The sequence below is a fragment of the Mytilus trossulus genome, chromosome 1 (genome assembly GCF_036588685.1).
Source record: "Mytilus trossulus isolate FHL-02 chromosome 1, PNRI_Mtr1.1.1.hap1, whole genome shotgun sequence".
NCBI classification, from domain to species: Eukaryota; Metazoa; Mollusca; class Bivalvia; order Mytilida; family Mytilidae; genus Mytilus; species Mytilus trossulus.
In genome coordinates, this window is record NC_086373.1 from 57,653,384 (window position 1) to 57,676,541 (window position 23,158).

Genomic DNA, 23,158 nt, shown 5'->3' on the forward strand with positions numbered 1-23,158 from the left:
ATATGACATCGATTATAGCATTAATGATAAATTTGAATGAATATTTCGATTTAGTTAATAGTAATTTTACCTCCTTTACTAATAGAAATTTACCATTAAGTGCCTCTTGTTAACTATATTACCCCCGTATAACCTTAAAAACCTAAGAATAAAAAATTTGAAAGACAATTTTGAACTTATGAATATGTGTCTTAATTTATTAGGTGAATTTGTGTTCCGACAAGTTTGTGTCTGGTATTATGGTGAGTCTTATGTAGACGAAACGCGCGTCTGGCGTATAAAATTAAAATCCTGGTACCTATTGTTTGTTGGAGTTTTTTTATAGACGGTCCGAGTTGCCGTAGGCAAAGTTGTATGATACTCGGATGTAAATGATTTTCGATTTAGCTAGTACCAGCAGGATGACAATAGTAACATGATACATTATGGGTGTATTTTTTTTCTAAAATAGCAGCATTATATTTTGGAATATGATGCATTTTGGGAGTTAGTTCCCACATGGTCAAATCGGACCTGCTTCATTTGTATTTGAGTGGTAACACTTTACAGGGCTATTTTTTTTGTACGTTGTGTTTTGAATATTGTTCGTTTTAGGGTTGTTTTTTATTTTAGCTTTTCGTCTGCAATGTTGTTATTAATTTATTTGTCGACTTATAAGTTGGAATATAATTTTGGTGTATGTCCCCTCATTATTTTTGTCGACGGCAATGCATAAAGTTGACTTTTGATTCGTCTAATTGAATGTTCTACAAGTTATATTGTCCGAGTCTTTAACGGAGATTATGTTACGTTTGTGTTGATTGTGTATGATTATCAGATAATTTTGATAGTTTAACCGTCTTTGATAGAGTAATTGTGTATGACTTGCATTTTCAAATAAATTTTTACGGTTCTACAATGTGCCAACACATATATTTTATGTTTACCTATATTAACATAAGATATTTTAAATACGGCTCCCTATGTGACAATAATGACGCGATACCTAACATGGATTGATACCTATCAGAGGAAACGCTACCGTTTCCACGTGTTTTTCATTTGCGTGCTGAACTATGTATCTATCTGAAAACGCCATTGTATTGTCATATACGTCAAGACGGTTACGCTATTAATAATTCATAATCACGATCAACGCAAAAAACAAAATGCCATGGAAAAGACTTAAGAAAGAAAAGATTATGAAGTAGTCCCATCAGTCGAACGAAAGATTGAAAGTCACTGGCGAAATAACTTGCATTAATTGAAATAACTATGTACTGCACTGCTCCTGCAATCAAACATTTATTAATAATATGCATAATACATACACTTTTAAATTGTATATTACTCTATGTATTTTCACTAAACAGTGCAATAATTCTTGATCGCAATAATTACAAAGTTTCAGAGAAATTGTCGATTCCAATTATAATCGATGTCATAATTTTTGCTTAACTTGTTTTTCGGATTCAGTATCGGTCTCAGTTTCTGTTAATGATCAAGAAACTTATATTACAGTTTTATACCTGTCATACCTGTAATGTATACGTAAAGCGGTGTTTGCAACAATTGAAATGCAAAATAGTTTTGTTTTGTAACGGTCTCGTACAAAATAACAGATTGTCCTCTTTAACTATGTTGCTGGTTGACATAATTTTGCATTTAAAACGATTTTGTTTTACTTAATTCTGCTCCTTAATTCAACGTTTACCGTTATTTTATAGTACGAAGTATGTTTCCGGACTCTTAAAAGCAGTTCGACGCTTCTTCGAATGTAGCAAAAACTTCTTCAGATTTTGAAAAAAAGACTAGGATCCGTAAACGAAGGCTAAAATACCCTCACTTCCACCCTTTTCCCTTTTTCTAAAACACCGAAATTTTATAAGCCCCTCATTAACTTTTCTTCATTGACTATGCATGAGATCTATGTGTCTGGAATTTTAACATCACACATCAATTTCTTTTTTATTTTTTTGTTTCACAGATAAGAGAATTGCGTTTTCGATGTCGTTTTGTCTTGTGACATGGACTTTCTGTTTATGGCTGTGATTGACTGATAACACTAGTATCGCCGTTTGATTGCTGTGTTATATAGTTCCTAGTGCGGACGGTCTATTTCATGCATACATTTTTCAAAAACTTTCAAAAACTATTTCTTCATATCTTATATCTCAAGTTGCAAGTACTGAAAAGAAGGAACACTGTAAAATATAAAATTATGATATTGCGGTATAGTAGTGATATGGTACAGTTAACAAAAATTATATTTAGCGTGTCTGAGGTCAAGACTCCTCAACAAAAAATTGTCAATATTTCAATATGCAAGCATATAGTATAAGCAAATGAAGTTTTTATATGTTCTGTAACAGCCATACTATACCATAATGTATGTATAAACACCATACTGTAGACCTATTATTTAGAAGGGTGCGATTTATTTCTATTTTTTATTTATTGTTGTAAAACAAATTTAAATAGCATGATTAGCTCGGTGGGTTTTTTCTACTCATGTTTTAATTTTTACCTAAATTGCCTGATTCTTACAAAGACTGGCACTTAAGTATGATATCGAACCTGCTATGTTGATAAAATGTTTGATTGTTTACATATTTGTGCATGATTGCTACTTATCGCCCTGCTTATAGGGATTATATGATAAACATGTGTGCTACTTCTTAAATGCAAATGTGCAAATTTATAAATCAAGTTTTACCACTGTGATTTTCACTTTGCCATACCTTATATCACGATGTTTTAATAAAACAACATTTTTTAAACTTTTTTTTTTAAATAAATCATATGTTTCCCCCTTAATTACAAACACACACACGAACGAACTTCAAATAACCCTGTTGAACCTATTGACACTGAGTTATCAGTTCAAACATATTCTTATGAATAAACACAATGTTAACATCAGTTTCACTGTATACAGGTGTCCAGGTGAACAAAATTAAACATTAGTCATATCAACAACAACAAAAAGCTTGGGGAGTACGTTGAATAAGAAGTAAAGGATAACCAAAGCCTTTTCTAAATGTTAAAAAAAGGTTAATAAACAAATTACAACAATATATTAATGTCTGTATTACTTATGGAAATTGTATGAATATGTGGAAGAAGATCCACATGGTCTCCGAACTATGTATGAAAAGTATCCTTTATAAGCACAGATAGTTACAATAAATTTTTCAAACATTCTTCTGAACTAAACTACTAAAAGTAAAGGAACATCTGTTATTTCGTAAAATAGTGATACTCAGTTCAATTGTAAAATTTCATGAGCACCTTACACTATTCTTACCCAGAATGGGTAGTTCTATACTTTAAATGCATTTTTAAGGTAAAATTGTCCCGAAAAAGTTTAAACTTGATTTTATTAAAAAAATTATCAATTTATCAAAGGATAATTAAATGAAGTTTGTAATCACTCATCCGCTTGTCGTTATCGAGAGTTAATATTATCACAGGGACCAACAATCTACTATACGTAGTAACGACCATGTAAAAGTAAATGAAAAAAGACACTTATAATATCAAGGGGTACAATCAAAATCACGTGATGTATATACACACACCGGAAGTCGAGCAGACCGCTTGAAGGTAAGTAGTCGTATTTACTTGTTTATATCAATAAAATTTAATAAATTAGGTAGTGCACCGAATGTCGGATACTATCTAGTTTTAAAATACACAATTATCCATGCTGGAAAGCGTGCAGTTAATGCTAACACTTCGACACAGTTATCCGTCGAAAATTTGGAACTTTGTCGAAGTGTTTGCAATAACTGCACGCTTTCTTGCAAAAAAACAATTGTGTATTTTAAAACAACATACTATCCGACATTCGTTGTGCCAACTTATTAATCAAAATTTAATTGATATAAACAAGAAAATGCACCTACTAACCTTTCAAGCGGCGAGTTTGACTGTAACTTCCGGTGTGTGTATATCCATCACGTGATTTTGATTGTACCCCTTGAATATCATGCGTGTTCAGCGCTTTTCTAGACTTGTCTCCAACAGGAACGCCCAAAGACAATCACTTCGGAACCAATGATGTAATAGTGGTAACCAAAACTACAATTTCTGTCTATCCGACGCTGATATCATTTGTGTGATGTGTTTGATTTTGCCATTTGATTATACCGGCGTCAAACATCAGTGTACAGTTTCGACGTACGCTGGGCGTTCTCAAAAATCATGCACGCTGTCAATACGCTAGTAATTGTGGATGCATTCATCCTGTCAACCATATCTGTATCGTGTGCACAATGAGATTTAAGTGTGTATCGGACGTACGAGAAGCTTACCTAAGCGTTTATCGGGAGGTCAAGTAACGTATGTTGGCGTATGTCTGGCGTTTGTCTAACGTATTTGGAATGCACGCTACTAAGAAAAAAAGTCTCTTGAACGTACCTGCATACGTTTTAGTCGAACAATCTTGAAGCGTATTCAACGTGCCCTAAACGTGTCGCAAACTTATCTGTAGCGTTTCCAACGCGCTTGTAGCGTATGTATTATGTGCGTGTAGCGTACAGGTATACGCTAGACACACGCTTTAACTGGATAAAAATTTGTATGCTACATAAAGTTTTCCTCGAGTTTTAGAGTTCACCAAGCGTATACCTTTGCATTAAGACGAATTTCAAACTTATGAAACGAGCGTTTAACGATTTTTGAGCGTTCCTCTGGCCTACAACTAACGTAAAACGACTTTGTCAATTTTCTCTGTTCGTTTGGTCGTTTCGCCGGACAATACGCCAATGTGTGACGCCAGCATTATGGACGTTTCGAATTTTCCTCGGAGTTCATTCTTTTGGTGATTCTACTTTTTTCTATATCTTATATCTTCAGAAATGCCCTAAGCCAAATAATTGCACAGCTAATGACCAAAAGGGACCAAAACTAAATAGCCAGATTCTTTCTGATCACAAATGCCTGAGGAATTCCGTTAAAGTTCCGTGTATTAATATCTAAAAAAAACATTTACATTTTCATTTGTATATATATAGAATATGATTAAAACAAACTCAGTTCATATATATTAATAGTTGTAAGACTTGTTTGATTTTTTTTTTGGTCGTTTTTACGTATTTTGCCATGGCATTGCCAGTTCGTTTTCTTTTTAGAGTTAACTATCTCTTTCTTATTGGGCGCCTCTCTGTTTAAAGCGTCTGTCAAAGTTTCAAAAACTTCATCGACGTTTTGACATAGAAGTTAATATGACTTAATAAAAATTACAGCATTCAAAACCAAAAGTTTGTCTTTAGAGACAGAATAAGTGATTGCATGTTCTTGCTTTGTGACTTCTGGTGGCAGCTCAGAAACAGAGGAGGTAGTGCATGCACCCGAACCAAAATATAGAAAAGATATACTTATAGCATCCTACATTTTATTAATTTGACAATAAATATTATTCTTCACCTTATCAACTTCACCTTTTATAATACTAGAAAAAAATTTGAGAATGGAAATTGGGAATGTGTCGAAGAGACAACAACCAGACCAAAGAGCAGAAAACAGCAGAAGGCCACCATTGATACCCGGATTCGTGTTTCAACTCGCCCATAGTCAACAATATGTACTATTTTAGTGATAATAGACGTCATACTAAACTCTGAAATGTATTAAAGAAACTCAAATGTAAAATTATATAAGACTAACGAAGGCCAGCAATACGCAGAGTAAAACTGAGTTCAAAAGAAGTACGAGTCCAAATGTATAAGTTTCACTTGCATTGATCATGGTTTTTTTATAAAACATAAGACAATAATTTATTTCTTGATGAAATGTACACATCACGTGACCTTGATTCTTATTGGCTCTTAAGAAATAGAAGATCTGAATAACGGAATAATTAAATTCAACGTGTTGCATGGGTGTACTATATATACATATGTAGTAATGACAATTATTTACTTTACGGAATATCTTCGAAAATTGAAAACTTAAAATGGGAAAATGGGAAAAAGAGTCGAAAGTTTTGTTTTTCTTTTTCTGCATAGAAATAAGTCTTTTGCAAGCGACCGAGGCGAGAAAAGGTAAGCTGCTAGTAACTTTTAATTTCAGTATTGTTATTGAAAGTTGTATTACAGGATTTGATAGATACTATTGTAACTGATGCCATTGATTGATTTAAATTGTTTTTAGAATATGAAAAAAACAAGTAAGAGAGGCAAAAGATACCAAACAGAAATTCCAACTTATAAGTCAGAAATAATTTGACAAAGTCAATGCTAAAAGATAAAAGACAAACAGACAAACAACAGTATACATAATAGAACTGATCTCAGGTGTTCCAGAAGGATAAGCAGATTTGCAGTTTAACTATCCGGACCATATGTTGTTTATTGATGTTTATCTTTAATTTTGTATGTCTTTTTTAATGAGGTTTCGGGTTTCGATGGTTTTGTAGTCTAATGTACTAAGCATTTTAGGTGCATTAAGGATGTTTTCTTTTTTACTTTTCAGTCTCGTTCAGTCTCGGTGAAATCTCGTTCTTGAATTATTTACAAAACATGTGATACAAGTGGAAAATATCAATGACTTTTTAAAATATTATAATCAAACATAACTCTGTGAAAAAAATGTGTATATACAATGAACGGTTTTTGAGTAGTCCAGTTTTCAAATTTTATGACCAATCAAGTCAGTATTTTTAGCCAAAAGTTTGAGAAATTGGGTGAGGGATACAAAAAAAGATTATACAAGAAGCATGTACATCCCATATCATTTTGGTCTTTTCAAATTTCTTAGATATGTATTTTTGCAATCATTTATAAAAAAAGTTGAAATAATATTCATTTTGTTCTTTCAACTGAGAAAAATCACAAACATACAAAATTGACAGCATGTTAATTTTACACAAAAAAGACGTCAAAATATGATCAAACTTTCTTATATAAACACCTAACTATAGTTTTTTTTAGATCAAGTTTATTCAGATTGGTCCACTTCATCTTTATAGAAAGTATAAAATAAAATTTAATTGTGGAACTGTGATTTTTTTCAGGATAATAGCCCAAAAAAAGGTAAAAAACGATGAAAAATGGGAAAATCATCGAAATTGGTAATTTTCAAAGGGCTGTTGCAAAAACAGAAGTGCACCACTATATGATTTTTTCTTCACCAATAATTTTGTAACAGTCTTAAAAACTAAAAAATCTGGTTAAGAAAAATATTTAATTCTAGAAATGTTTGGCTCCTCGGATAATGCAAGTTTTAAAAGTTTTAAAGATGTAATTAGCTGATGTTTAGTTGACGAGTAAAGAAGAGTGTAAATCTGAACATTGTGCTTTTTTCAATTTCACCTTCTTTACACACTGGATCCTTTCCTGAATTCAAGCCTCAAACGTTTTGTAGTATGACTATCTGCTTTTAAATGATCCATCTGGTGTAGTTTACTTTTGTTTATCATATTTGTCATATAAACGGAAGCTCGAGGTTTAGCTAACCATAAAACCGGGTTAAACCCACCTTTTTACCTTAAAATGTCGTGTGCCAAGTCAGGAATATTGCAATTATTACCAAGTAGTCCATTTCTATGAATGCTAGCGTTTGGGTTTCTTCCAGTATATATTTTCTGTTGTCCTCTTAAAGAAGATGTGTTCGCATAAGATTTAGATGAAAAATGGGAAAATCATCAAAATTGGTAATTTTCAAAGGGCAAAAAAAGAAGGGCACCAACATATGATTTTTCTTCACCAATAACTTTGTAATCACGAACGAGCCACCCGTCTTGCACGATTGAACGTCCAATAAAAAAGTAAAAACACGTTGAACGTGTAAAAAAAACCGGCGATCACGTTCCACGAAAATAACCCTTTACCACCCTCTTAAAAGGGGGAGGATTGTTATGTCTACATTATACGTCATCACTTTTATAATTGAATTGGCTTATACTGTGGATTTATTTATATTCGTTGGATACCAATTTTCGTGGATTTCGTGGGTATAGGAGAACCACGAATTCAAATGTTCAACGAAATTCAAATTTTGTAAAGGAATGAGTGTAGACTTTGCCAAAACCACGAAATTAAATATCCACGAATATGTAAGTTTTCCTCAAACCACGAAAATTGGTACCCACGAAAATAAATGAATCCACAGTAATTAATACTGACAATTAGGAATTTATAATCATCAGATTAGCGGATGTTGTGTATTTGTTTTATAACCATGTGATTGCAGTGACACAATGTTTTGTATTATGGGAGATGTGATGTGTAATAGCCAATATTTACCATGTATATTTCTCCAATATAAATTTTGATTCTTTTCTATTTTTAGCCTTAATTGCTCGTAATAGATGGCCCAGTTTTCTTACCTCGTTGCAGATAATCTTATATCGCGCATATATTTTAACAATTCCTGTGCCCGTGTGCTGTATTTCTCACTGTAGACACTCATAAAAACCATGAATGCTGAAGTCCATTCATCTATGGACAAATAAACACTCGACAAACTTTTTTCAATGCAAATTTCCCTCCTTTTTGATTTCAAAGCGCCCTCTTCCACCACTTCCATTGCTTTTTGCGTTCTCAAAAGAGAATGAAGCTCAGTAAACTTTCCCTCCCAAGTTTTTTCCTTAATTTTAAAAGGCACGTGTTCCCCCACTGTGTCATGAATGCTAGAATGACGGAGTGAAATCAATAGAATTGTTTGCAATTTCAAAGTTTTGGTGTAACGGATTGTTCCTTATTAAAGCGGGGAACGCCCGTACATCCTCCTCCAATATTTTACCTGATGGGAAATCAGTAGTTTCCACCGGTCCTTCTGCCACCTAGTTTCCAACCCCTTGTGTTTTCTTTGCTTTAATTTTCCGGCCAGCTCCGTCTTCTGGGGATTTCTTCGTTCTGCACTCTCTGTCCTTCGGTCCTGCTAGCCGTTCTTCTCTTCTTTTACATGTCCCTTGATGGCGATACTGTGACATTTCTCTTGTTTGGAATCTTTTCTTTTTTGTTTAAATAGTTTAACTAATTTGTGTAACACCTGCTTTCTAGTCGACAGCAATTTAGCAAGTGCCCGATACGGGAATTTAACAATTCTAATTTAAGCTGAATTGATACGTGAATTCCAAAATTCTGATTCAAGCTCCGAGCGCAATCTATTGTTGAATAACTATGAGGAAGACATATTGACAATAACAAGACTACTAATAATAGATAATGATGTTTCTGGTATTCAAATAAGTCGGTAGCCACTTTTGACCAGGGTATCTCCGGTATTTCTGGCATTAACATCGGTTCTTTTGCGTTAAGAGACTGATGTTGAGCGCAAAGTCCACATGCTTTAACTTTGTCCTCGATGTCTTGTCCCATGCCGATCCAGAACAGTACATCACGTGCACGGCTTTTGCACTTTACGATTCCAAGATGTGATTCGTGTATTTTGTCCAACATTTCGTTCTGTAGCGCTTTTGGTACAATAGCTTTGTTTGACTTGTACAATAGTCCATCGATGACTGAAAGTTCATCACGGTAAGTCCAATATGGCCTCAAAGAGTGTATAAGTTCAGATTTTTCATTTGGCCATCAATTAAATATGACATCTTGTAATTCCTGTAGGTGTTCATCATTTGCAGTTTCCTTCTGAAATTTTGCATACATTTCTGGTGCAATTGGCAAGTATGATATAAAATGAATGTCATTCACGTGTAAGTCTGGTACTAATACTTCCTTTGTTTCTTTAAGGAACGATCTACTGAAATGATCTGCTAGATACATCCCTTTGCCTGGTTTATGGTCAACTTTAAGATCATACTTTTCTAATGCTATTAAAAGTCTCTGTAATCTAGGTGGTGTTTGGTGAAGCGGTTTCAGGAAGATTGATTGTAGCGGTTTATGGTCTGTCTCTATTTGAACACGGCGACCATATACGTACTCATGGAATTTATTACATCCATAAACAATTGCAAGAGTTTCTTTCTCGATCTGCGGATATTGTTGTTGTGTTTGAGTAAGAGCACGTGACGCATACGCAACTGGTTTCTGATTTTGTATCAGTACAGCTCCAAGTCCTTTTGAACTAGCTTCAACACTGAGTGTAAGCGGTTTGTTTGGATTGTAGTATTGCAGCAGTGGTGCATTTGTTGCCATTTCTTTTAACTTTTGAAAGATGGTTTCTTGTTTTTCATCCCAGTGCCATGCTGTGTTTTTCTATAAGAGTGTTCTTAACGGTGCACTGACTGTTGACATGTTTGGCATAAACTTGCCAAGATACTGAATAAAACCCGTGAAGGTTTGCAGATCCTTGACGCACTCCGGTTTTGACATTTTATTAACTGCACGGATTTTTTCCGGGTCTGGTTTTACACCCTCCTTTGTTAGACGTGTCCAACATATGTCACTTCCTGTTTGCTGATATCGCATTTTCCGGCACTGAGTTTTAAGTTGTATTCTCGGGCTCTGTCTAGCACTTGTTTAAGACGCATATCATGTTCTTTTTGGTCTGATCCCCAAATAAGAATGTCGTCGATAATCGCTTCAGCTCCTTCTATGTCGGATACCATTTTAGACACGATTTTCTGGAATACTTCCGATGCTGAATTTATTCCGAAAGGTAAGCGAGCAAATCTATAACGTCCAAATGGTGCATTAAATGTGCATAGCTTTGAGCTAGGTTCGTCTAGTTGAATATGCCAAAATCCAGTGGTGGCATCCAGTTTACTAAAGACTTTAGCGTTCGGCATTGGTGATATAACTTCTTCTACTGTTTTTAACGGATAATGTTCACGTAAAATTGCCTTGTTCAGATCACGTGGATCGATGCATATTCGAATTTTGTCGTTTGGTTTAATGACAGTAACCATTGAGTTGACCCATTGTGTAGGTTCTTGCTGTTTGAAGATAACACCAATGTCCTCCATACGATCGAGTTCAGCTTTGACTTTGTCTATGATAGCTATGGGTATCTTACGCGGTGCGTGTACAACTGGTGCTACAGTTTTATTGATACGTATCTTATGCATTCCTGGTAGACATCCTAGGCCTGTGAATAAATCTCCATATTGGTGTTCCATATTTTCTGGTAAAAATTGTTTTGTTGTTTCTTGCGGATTGCTTGTTTGAGTGATTGAATGTATGCGCTTTAGGAGTTTCATCGCTTCTCATGTTTTGGCACCTATGATAGATTGTACATTACGGTCTACAATGTGAAATTTCACGGCATGATCTTGGCATTTATAACTACACCTAAGATTGATTACTCCAACAGTGTCAATGATATGTCCTGAGTATGAACGTAGTGGCGATACCTGTTTAGTAATGATAGGATGCGAACAAATGGTTTTCAGTTTGTTTAGGGAAAGTACGTTGAACTTTGCACCTGTGTCTAGCTGAAAGTTAACTGGTACGTCGTTGACGTTGATTGTTTCGGTCCATTCGTCGGTATTTAATTCTTTTTGATTATCAATTGTTGCTACAAAAAGTTCATAATCATCAGATTCACTGCATATGTCTAAAGTGTACATTTTCTTTGATGATTTGTTTGATGACAGACAGACGGACGCAAAGTGGTTGTATTTATGGCATTTGTTGCACTGTTTCCCGAATGCAGAACATTTTCTACGCTCATGTTTGCCTCCACAGTTTTTACATTTGTTTGCGAAATTGGGTGATTGCCCCTTGTTCTTTTGAGGTGGACCCCTTTGTGGTGTGTATTGCTTGCCATATTTTATACCTGATGATCTTGATCCTTGTTTGTTTACCAGGTTAATTGTTTTATCTTCGCTTTCCATAGTTTTAAGTGGAGCCTTTGAAAGTTCATATGTTCTAACGAAATTTATAGCTTTTTCTAACGAGAGTTCGGACCCTTCAGTGATACATTTTTCCCTAACTTTGTGGTCTTTAGTTAAAAAAAAAATGGCATCACGTACAATTTCCTCCACAATCTTTAACCAATATTTAAAGGTCTGTGAGATATTCTTCGAAAGTGTCAATTTCTTTTTGTACACGGCTCAAAAATTTGTATCTTGAATAAATCTTATTTGATTTAGGGCGGAAGTGTTTTTCAAAGTTCTGATAGTGCACATCAAGTTTCTTTTTATCGTCCTCCGAAAGATCCCAGGTCGAGTATATGTCCCTTCCTTTATTGCCGATCCATATCATTAGATAGTTACATTTTTGTGCTTCAGCAGTTTTGGCTTGAGGTCCCGCGAACCAGAATTCTGTGTGTTGATGAAAAGATTTCCAAGCGGTCACTAGGTCGGTCGCTTCCCAGTCATTTTGGGGTAAGAAGCTGATAGTGCATCCATGATTATGATAATTTAGGTAGCTGGATTGTTCTTGCAACTTTTTAGATTGCTTCCATCTACGGATGGCTTTTTAACATGATGATGAGCGGTGGTTCATCTGGCACCATGTTGAATAACTATGAGGAAGACATATTGACAATAACAAGCTATTTTATTCACCTTCTGTTCAGGAGAGTAACATAATATACAACAATAATGTCCGGATCGTATCCGGTTAAGATATGTCAATATTACGGTTTGTGACATCTATGGCCATGTCGAATATGGCAATGTGCTACAGGCTGCCACACCCATGAACCTACACAAATATTTGATTGAATTAAACCAAATTAATGAAAATATATAAATTTTATAATCTCTATTACTTTCAAAATTTCACTTTCAACATATTTTTTATACTTATTTATATATTTGAAAAAAACATCTATATTTTTATTTTAGGTCCAAAGTGTGGATACTATCAAGGATGTAGTCGTGAGTATATAATGATAGCAGCAACAAAAATGATGACGCTGAATTACTGATATACAAATTTCAAACACATGATGCATTTTCTTAAAGCCGTATGCAAGTATTTGTGTCTTTAAAAAATTAACGGTAGATGCTATTCGACATTTTTAGATAATTATATACTAAAAACGTTCCATGCAATTTTTTCCCGTCTTCATTAACTTCGTTTTTTGTATTTATGAAAACATAATTAAATAATACAATATGTAACAGTACTACTATGATTTGTCCCGCTGTTTGACTGTTTTCGTATCAATATTGATATTAAATGTTGTTTTATATTCATATAGTCTTATAATTTTGCCTCATTTCGATTTGTTCTTTTTTTATCTTAAAAAAGATCTTTTATTTAACCCTTAATGATAATCTCAGTTTCTTCTTTTACAGACAATCCAATGGCTTTTCATGCTAATTTAGGGTCATCTTTCAATATTCAAGATAATTCCAAAATAAACACAGTTGTGTATGATGACGTAATACTCAATGTAGGCAATGGCTACGATTCAGAAACGGGCATATTTACCTGTAGAAAAGCCGGTTTATACTCGTTTAGTTGGACATCACTGACGCCTCCTGGTAAAAGTTTCGAAACACGATTCATACTCAACGAAAAAAGAATAGCTGGAAACAGAGCAAACGCTGTGGGCATTAATCAGTATGTACAGGGAACCAAAACTGTTGTCGTTGAGATGAGAGAGGGTGATACTGCAAAAATTAATACAATCAAAAGTCAGGCAGCTCAAAGTCTTTATGGTGATTCCAATTCTTTCTCATCCTTCTCTGGAATCAAAGTTGATGATTTGAAATGCGAAGAGATTTGATAGTATGGTTACTAAATGTTACTGCCTTCGTTTCTATTGTTAAACTCTTTTTAAATAATAAAAACATGTTTTTGAAAATGAGTGTCTAAATCATATACTAAGTATAAGTTTTGATTTGTGTTAGTTTGTCTCTTATCTTACTTAAACATGTCGTACTCAATGTAAATTTACACTAGTTTAATATAAGATGTCAAGAAGGCTGTTAAAATCAAAAATAAAAAAGACAGACATGACTATGGCAAAAGGAAAAAGGAACAACCACCAAATCAGTCACCAAATATTTTTCAAGAAACACCTTAAAACACGAATGTTGACCTTTTGCGTTCCGTAAGGGTTAGCCTCGGTCCCCTTATGAAACCCAATAAGTAATAGTCGGTGACAGGATTGTTTGTACATGTTGTACCCCTTAAGATTGTGTCTGTTTGTTTTGTTTTACTCATCGTTGTCAATATAATAGAATGTTATGCAATTATTCTCAAATAAATGCGAGGGATCAACATAAAAAAAAATGCCTGTACTTAGTCAGGAATATGACAGTTGTTATCAATTTGTTTGGTGTGTTTGAGCGTTTTATTTTGTCATTTGATAACGAACTTTTCGTTTTACATTTTCCTCGACGTGCGGTATCTTCTTATGTAATACAACTATGAAGATAACGATCGGGTTGCAAGTGCAAAATGCTTGATAGCATTATATATTCCTGGATAAACTAGAGGCTACCGAATATCTGACGAATCGTCATATAACAGAACAGGGAACATCCTCTCTGTAACTGTCTAAGGTTGTATCACCAAGTACATTTCCTCATAAACATTTTCCCGCGGTCTGTGACTAAAGTTTGAAATTCTTCTTTTCCGAAATATCTATTCATGATTAAAGTAGGGATGGCAACGAGTACCCAAGTACTCGAGTACTCTATCGGAAGGCCGAGTACTCGAGTACAGTTTTAGTACTCGGATACTCTTTTGCGTGTTACTGGTATACATTTTCAGATATATGTAGTTCTCTTTAAACTTAAGTTCTGTTAAAATATCCCCTTCGTAATACTAAATAAGATCTATTTTTGCGAACCCTATCATAGCTTTCCATAGATTCACCTGCAAGTTACCGGTCCATTTAAACTTTTGTAAGTTCTATTGTCCCATTGAACAACTTCAACAGGTAATGTTTTCTGTAAAGTTTATTCACTCAGACCTTTAAATTTCTTCCACGAGAAATCTATCACTCATTGATTAATTTACCTGAACAAAAAATTGAACTGTCAATGATAAAAAATAAATTTACAAATACTAAATAAAAACTCCTGCAAAACTGTATGTGGCATTTTATTTATTCAATAACAATTATACAAGTTTAATAGTTTCAATATAAACACTGATTCAAAAATTCAAAGTTGATTTCAGATCAAACTTTTGTATAATTAACATACCCATAGGAGGGTTAGCTTATCTAAGGGGGGATTAGATTGTTCATACTTCAGTATTTATGATAGTAAAATAAATGTCAGCCAAGTGAGCGTTGCTATTATTTAGTTGGGTTAGTTTGCAAAATAAAGTCATTTTCAAGATTTCAAAATTATTCAAGATGTAAAATTAACCATTTACTAGTAATTCCTAAAATATTTCTTTTATCTAAATTCTTGTAACATGTTAATAATGTATCCAATGTAAAATTTGCACTTTGTATGAATCAAAAGAACTACATAATAAATAAACAGTCAGACTCAACAATAACCAGGGGAGATAATTTTAATGAATTTATCCACAGTGTTTAAAAATGTTCTCAGATTTTTCAAGCGTTATTCCATCTATTACTGCATCACATAATGCAGCTCTTGTATGGTCAGAAGTAAAATCACTGTTTTATCTTAATATTTGCTTTATTATGTGAAAGCACTATTCACAAGTATTAAGTTGAGGGTGGTATAAAGGGGGTTGATATTTCAAGGTAATTCCAGCTGGTCTTAGCAGATGAGGTAAGTTAGTGTTGACTATACGTGAATGATGACAAGCACAATTGTCAATTATGATTGTGTCTCAAGGCACAAACAGGGGTTAATGTCCATTAGCTAGTTTATCGTTATTGATATCAATAGCCTCAGCCAAAAAAAATAAGTTCCAAACTATTTGATGATCCATCAATAACATTGAAATAGTCCACACCAAATCTTGAATGCAATAGATTAATTGTATAGTTTGCATAAGAAGCATATCTTTGTAATTCAAATGCTCTAGAACCTTTGACTGAGGTTCCGTAATTTCTATTGCCAGATGTTTTTATTACACCACTTTCATGAAAAAATGTAAATTAAAGTACTTGGATTTTTCTGGCTTATAAATTCAACAAAGTTATCAAATTGGAGCTGGATATCATCTTTTTGAGTTTCAACAGGTAAAATCTCCATTTTTTTATATGAGTATCCAAGTTCATGTTCACAAAAATGAGAAAGATATTTGGCAGATGGAAAATTCTGTTGATTGCAAACACCATTTACAACCACTATTCACTATTTGTGAAAATAAGTTGGTTTACAGAATTTACAAAATAAACAAAAAAACACCTTGGGCATCTATTATATTGATTTCTGTCCTAATAAATACACTATTGACATAAATATAAATAAACTCAGTTCTTAATGAAGAATAAAACACAACAACCAGGGTGTATTGAATGAATGAATTCTTCATTTGCAAAGCAGTAGTTACATGCTATAGCAACACAAACATATTTATATTGTGACACACAATAAACGACAGAGAACAATTTAATAAGATATTACAATAGAAAAATGACCAACTTATTTAATGTGATCTAATCTGCCAGGAAAATTTAAAATAATTACATAATTTCCCAACTGAAGATCTTAATTTTGTTTGATACAAATACATAAGTATTGTCTCATTTGGCCACCAACAGTAATAATTTGGTAAAAACTGCACAGCTCGAACAATTTCAAGTGTATTATCATTTATTTGGAAGATTTTATTTTACTCAGGTAAATTAATCAATGAGTGATAGATTTTCTTGGAAGAAATTTAAAGGTCTGAGTGAATAAACTATACAGAAAACATTGGCCTCTGGCCTTTGTTAGTCTTGTATTATTTTTATTTTAGTTTCTTGTGTACAATTTGGAAATAAGTATGGCGTTCATTATCACTGAACTAGTATATATTTGTTTAGGGGCCAGCTGAAGGACGCCTCCGGGTGCGGGAATTCTCGCTACATTGAAGACCTGTTGGTGACCTTCTGCTGTTTTTTTTTTTGTTGTTTTTTTTATTTGGTCGGGTTGTTGTCTCTTTGACACATTTCCCATTTCCATTCTCAATTTTATTACCTGTTATATTTGTTCAATGGGACAGGTAACTTGCAGGTGAATCTATGGAAAATTATGATGGGTTCGCAATAATAAAAAAACCCATATGTTTAACTTTATCATGAGATGACTAGTAGTACCAGCAACGTCCTTTCCTTACGAGTGAATGTTTTCATATGCACAACTTGTAACAAAAAAAGAAAGGCAAACAATTGTTGACCAGATTATATTTCTAAACAAGAACAAAGTGACCTGCGGTAAACCCTACGCAACTGATTAGAGACATTTCTAACGGTGTTTGTACACGGATTAACACTTTCCGACATATGCCGTAAAAACTTACCTTTGTTTGTTAATCGAGACTTTTATGTAATCGTAATTGGTATGAGATGTACATTTAAATTAATTTGATTACTCTGTATTTGAAACTTAACTATCATTGTTTAATTTACAATTTAAATATCGGCGAAAATACGAGAGTGATATTCAAACCCAAAAGTTGAAAATAACTGACAACGTCATAGTTAAAAAAAAAAAAATCGGAAACAACAGTGCAAAAAAAAACCCCACACACAGAAAAAGTACAGGTACAAGTAATTTGAAGTTCAATATTGTTGTTAACAAATTTATGGACAGGTCGTATTATAACAATTACCAACTCCTCAGGAACAGATGATACATATATTGTCTACTTTAAATTGTCGGACTTTTCATGCAAATATTCTTGATTTAATTTGAATTTTCTTCTTGAACACGTACACAAACAAAAATTGCTATTATGATAGGTTATTGTAAAAACGGCGGTCGTTAATTCATTGTTTTATTGACACAACAAAAACCAGAGGAGCAAGATATGTTTGTAATACGTTTGTCTTTCGTTAACATGTTAAAGAAAGAACCTGGTGATAACAAAAACCCACCTAAAATCTGAACTTTTCAATAGACGTTTAAGGTTCAACCAAGTACTCGCGAGTACTCGAGTATCATGACCGAGTATCCGAGTATTAAATTTCAGATCTTTTGACATCCCTTTTATAAAGTAATGACCGATTGAGAGCTATGTGATTTACTGTATTATGTGGATTGAGATCAAAGAATTTGACTCGAAAGATATTGCATTGAACTGTTTAACACATGACTTGAGGTTGGTTGACGACGTCTTTAAGGTTTGTCTCAAATATAATACATGAAGTATTTGCCATTAGCTATAGGCGTTTACTCAATAATCAATCGACCAATCTTTCGATGTAAATATGACAAAACATATGCATGTACATTTTTCCAGCAATTTTAATCATTGAAATGTTAATCAATATGCGCACCGTTTATTCATAAAATTCCTTGGCAACAATTAATTTGCCATGATGAAACCAAACATTTTACAGGTTACTGCAGTACCGATATGATCTGAATCGTAGAACATACTGCGAGCATGTGAACGGGTTAGGGGCTTATTCTGCTAAATAGATTGAGGACCATCCAAGGAAATCCCATGAAGCTAATAATCAATAGCAGTCAAATAGATCCCATTCTAGTGATGTGATTTAAAAAAAAAATATTTAGTTTAAAAAAAAACTTAACAACTTAACACTTTCAGATTAAAAGTTTGAATTCGTTTGGGTCTTAATCTTCAACATTTTGTGGAAAAAATATTGTTTATAAATCAAGAATTTGTAGTGTTCATATTTATTCTAAAGTCTATATACATTGTAGTACCAACTGCAATTATTAATGCCTTTTATTCAATTAGAAAAAAATATTGGCGTTGGTTTTGATCTTCTTTCAAAAATTATAAGATTATAATATAAATGTATTTTAAGTTAACCTTATTTCTCCTTAACTATACTAAAATGTCATGTTTATTGGGTCCTTCGAAATCGAACGAAGCGCATTTTAAAGTATTTATAATTTTAGACAGGTTGTCCCTAAACAAAAACAGATTTCTATACAACATTCTCAAAAAGGTGCATTCAGATGATTTTTATATGATACATTCATACATAAAAAGTAAATAGGTAATTTGTATTGAAATAGTGTAATCATATCTGTAATATAACACTCAGAGTTTGAAAGAGTTAATCAATTTTGGTTTGTATTTATTATAAATTACCGAGTGAACAAGCTATTATCTACTTAGAATTTCTCATAAAAGTAAAATAAACAGATGAGGCGGTAAATAATATAAGAGATATTTTTTTGTATGTCAAGTATTCATATTATGTTAATGGAACACACGAAATTAACTTTTGGAATTTTATAAACCAATTACCACCGTTAGTTTCTATTGGTTGTGAAAATCTGTTCAAAAACTTATTTAAACCGAATTGTTTATAGTCGCTTTAGATATTCAAAATAACACTTGTGTTTTGAATACCGTTGTCATATATGAAATAAATCTAACAAAACACTTAATTAAAACTCTTAAACATCCGACAAAATGTGTTGCACTTCAGTTTCAATATCTGCATTGAACTTATACAACGTAAATGAAACAGTAACGTACGCATGTAACACCTTTTATACACTCTCCGGAAACGCTGTAGGGAAAACGGTACTATTTATTCTGCCATAGGCGACAATACTAACATTTTCTAAATTTACCAGTTTTTATAATAAAAACCTGGATAAAACAGTTATGTGTGGTGTTAGAACTTTATTACTGTATTCTAAAAATTGAAGCCAAATAGTATCATGACCAATTTCCAACGGAGCTGGTTTATGTTATTCATGCCCACCGTCATTTTGCACCAAATTTATGAAATTTTGAAAGACTTTTCGAATAATTCTCTCGAAAATATTTCAATAGGTTTTAAAATTTATGTTGTAAATTTGCACACTGCAGTTATTCATAGATAGATAAAAAAAAAAATATATTGTACCCTTACATCCAATCACAGCGCTCCTAATTTGACTTCCTTCACCTGTCTTGGGTACACAAAAGGCCAACCTAATGCTGGGAAAATTAAAGACTACCGCTTTCCCTGTAGCAACGTGTAAAGATGTTAATGGCACGTGGTCCACTACACCCTCATGTAAACTAATAGTATTCAATTAAGCAAGGAAGACGTTTAAATAAACGTAAAGGGTAAATGCAAAGAATCGCCAAAGCATGTTCATTGTCTGTATTTTAAGCCAGTTGATGCAAATGAAGGAAACTGAAACTTGCATGACCAATTTATGAATAATGAGTCGATTTCAGCGATACACACTGATAAACTATAGCTTTTATTTTGGCATTGCACAAGTCATGTCTTTTTTTGACTGTCCATGACGTAAAAACACTAATTTCCTGGGAAGTGTTTTGGTGGATTTTAGTCTCTGATGCATGATTTGTTCATTACTAATTGTTTTTGGCTTTTATCTTACTTTTTATGAATTTCCTGTTTATAAACGTTTGAATTTTTCGAAAAACTAAGGATGTTCTTGTCCCAGGAATAGATTACCTTAGCCGTAATTGGCACAACTTTTTGGAATTTTTGGGTCCTCAATGCTCTTTAACTATGTATTTGTTTGGCTTTTTAACTGTTTTGATCGTCAGTGATGAGTCTTATGTACACGATCACGCGTCTTATAATCCTGGTACCTTTGAAAACTATATAAAAAACGAGAAACTAGACACACTTATAAACCACATCGTCAAACGACAACCACTGAACAACAGATCTATATGATCTTTCTAATTTAGAGATTTTGTCCCATTTCACGGTCCACTAAACATAGTAAATGATAGTGCCGATGTGGCATCCGTATACTATTGTTTCCACATATTTAACTTATTTCAATTTATATGCAACTGGAATGACCCCTTATATGGTAAATATTTCAGAAAAAAGTAGACAGAATACAGAAAAACTCTGTTTATTGTAGTAGTATAATCGTAGTTTACAGGTGGATAAACGCGAAAACATAACTGTTTCTAAGGAGGTATAATAGATGTGGTTCTTGCGATCTAAAAACCATGATATGGAGAACGCTCTGATTGGCTTATTCATTTTTCATTTTTTTTTCTATCATACGATTGGTTGTTCTTGTGCATGTTTAAAACAGGAAGTCTTATATATGCTAAAAGTCAGTCTGACAACGGAAACAATATCCGAACACCTATTTTGTCGTTTTTCTCCCAAAATCACTCAATTTGAATAATTACAAGAATGGATGACAAATGCGACTATGCATCTAAAGAACACAGAGCATGATGATTAATTTATTGTGGAAGGAAGAGAAGTGACACACAAAATGAGGTCTTCTCGTTTAATAGAATAAATGTTTATACCTTCATATGATTGCTCTTCTGTCATTCATTATCAGTTTTGCTTTTTATATTGATGAGGTTAACGATCGAAACATAAAAGAACTGTTGTTTTTTTCGTATCGTTTCCATTGAAAAGTATGATTCAAAAGAAACAGATTTCTATTCCGTTTTTTACTGCGACAATAAAAAAATTAAAAAGGTTATTTTCTGTCACCTTTCCTTTCATATCGGTTTATATCTTTATTGTGCATTCCGTTTACTTGATTAATGTTTAGGAACATTAAAATCCATTAATTTCTTTTTATTAACGTAAAACATGAAAACAGAAACAAAATACGTATTCATAATTTACTTTCATGGGACGCTAACTTTGACGGTTTATCGATATTACATCTATAAACTTCATTCTTTCAGAAAATTAATTTATTAACTTTCAATTGCCTGTTATACATGACAACCGACTCATGAAATGTATTAACTCCAATGATATAATCATTTGATTTATTGGAGTTTAGATGGAAACTGGGTATAATAGAATGCTTACTAACAGTACTGGTATTTGTCATAGACCTGCATTCAACTTTTTACAACGTATTGTATAAAAAAGCGTTTCAACTAAATTACATACAGAAAGATATATTACTTACTAAAGACTCAATATTCAAACCATAATGTTTAATTTATTAAGGACGCTAATATTATGTTGTTATAACGGATAAACTTGGTATGTAGACAAGTTTTATTTCATTGAATAACGTGCATACTTTTGAAATGCCTTGCACGACAGTCTCAATTTCTAATGGATATCTTTTATCATCTTCTAACTTGTACAACATAAATGAAACAGTGACTTATTATTGTAATACGTTTTACTACCTCTCTGGTAACCCACTAGTTACTTGTCTAGATACACATGGTAACTGGACATCTATTCCTTCGTGTGAGTTTGCAGCTACAAAAAATGGTAAGTTATCATTGTGGTTTTAATTTTTAACATTTAGTAACTGTTATGATCTCTTATATTCGTACATTTTCAAATACTACTATGGATTAAGATCATACATGCATATTATATGCCAACCTAAATTGATAAACAATAAACAATAAATTTCATCAAACATTTTGTGTTATTGAAATGATTAGTCTTCAAATTTTGTGAATAAATTCATTACCCCGTTTATGCTTCTAATAAAAAGCAAGCAAAATCAGATGTTTAAATAATGCCCGGTAATTCGATTATAGATTTAATTTAATTATATAAAACTGCTCTAAATATAGCTTAACTCAAATGCATACTGACATGCTTTAAAAACAGAATGCATCCATAATAAGATGACTAACTAGAGTATGGAACTTCTTAAAACTATACCAGAAACAGTAGCGGGTTAAGGGTAATGTAGAAACTAGATATCTGATTTCTAAACAGGTTAAAGATCCTGTTGTGTTTCAGTATTCTATCTAGTTATAACAGCTTCTACTGCATCATATAAAAAAACTCAATTGCTTTAGTTTTGCAAAATCAATCAAAGCTTCTTTTCATGATGTGGCTTTGCAAACTGCTGAAGATCAATTGATTTCAGGTTCAAGATTGATGTACCAATGAAACATTTACTAAACTCCCTTGGATGACCATATATTTATACCTCCTTGGTTTCAAGTTCGATAGATAATGGCGTTATATTCTGTGCTGATTGAATCGTAAATTGTAATATCTAATAATGTGAAATTAATAGACTAATAATTAAAAGACCACAAATAAAATAGTCACCACAATTTAAAAAGATATGAGATATGAGATTCATGTACTTTTGATATACTTGTTAAAAATAGTATAATTGCTTAATGCGACGTTCACACATTGCCGATTATTGCTCCCGTTTGAGATCAATAAGAGATAAGACACGAAAAGTGAAAAAAATCGGATCACTATCCTCAATTATCTGGAATGTTCAATCATTGTCTGAACGCAGTTTTTAAGTCGGGAATTGTTCTGGTAATTCGGCGAAGCACCCCGACAGATAGGT

General features: G+C 33.0%; 2 protein-coding genes across 2 annotated transcripts in view; both read left to right on the top strand.

Annotated features, from left to right (window-relative positions):
- The first annotated feature begins 4,185 nt into the window (after positions 1–4,185).
- Positions 4,186–13,569, top strand: LOC134681118 (complement C1q-like protein 3). The gene is made up of 2 exons (XM_063540594.1): positions 4,186–4,249; positions 13,136–13,569. The coding sequence occupies exons 1-2, from the start codon at positions 4,186–4,188 to the stop codon at positions 13,567–13,569; spliced, it is 498 nt and encodes a 165-aa protein (XP_063396664.1).
- Positions 13,570–21,776: 8,207 nt separating this feature from the next.
- LOC134728063 (uncharacterized) overlaps positions 21,777–23,158 on the top strand; it is a 58,532-nt gene continuing 57,150 nt past the window's right edge. The window contains exon 1 of the mRNA XM_063592478.1: positions 21,777–22,098. Coding sequence (XP_063448548.1) covers positions 21,906–22,098 — 193 coding nt within the window. The 5' untranslated portion in view covers positions 21,777–21,905. The remainder of the gene's footprint in view (positions 22,099–23,158) is intronic.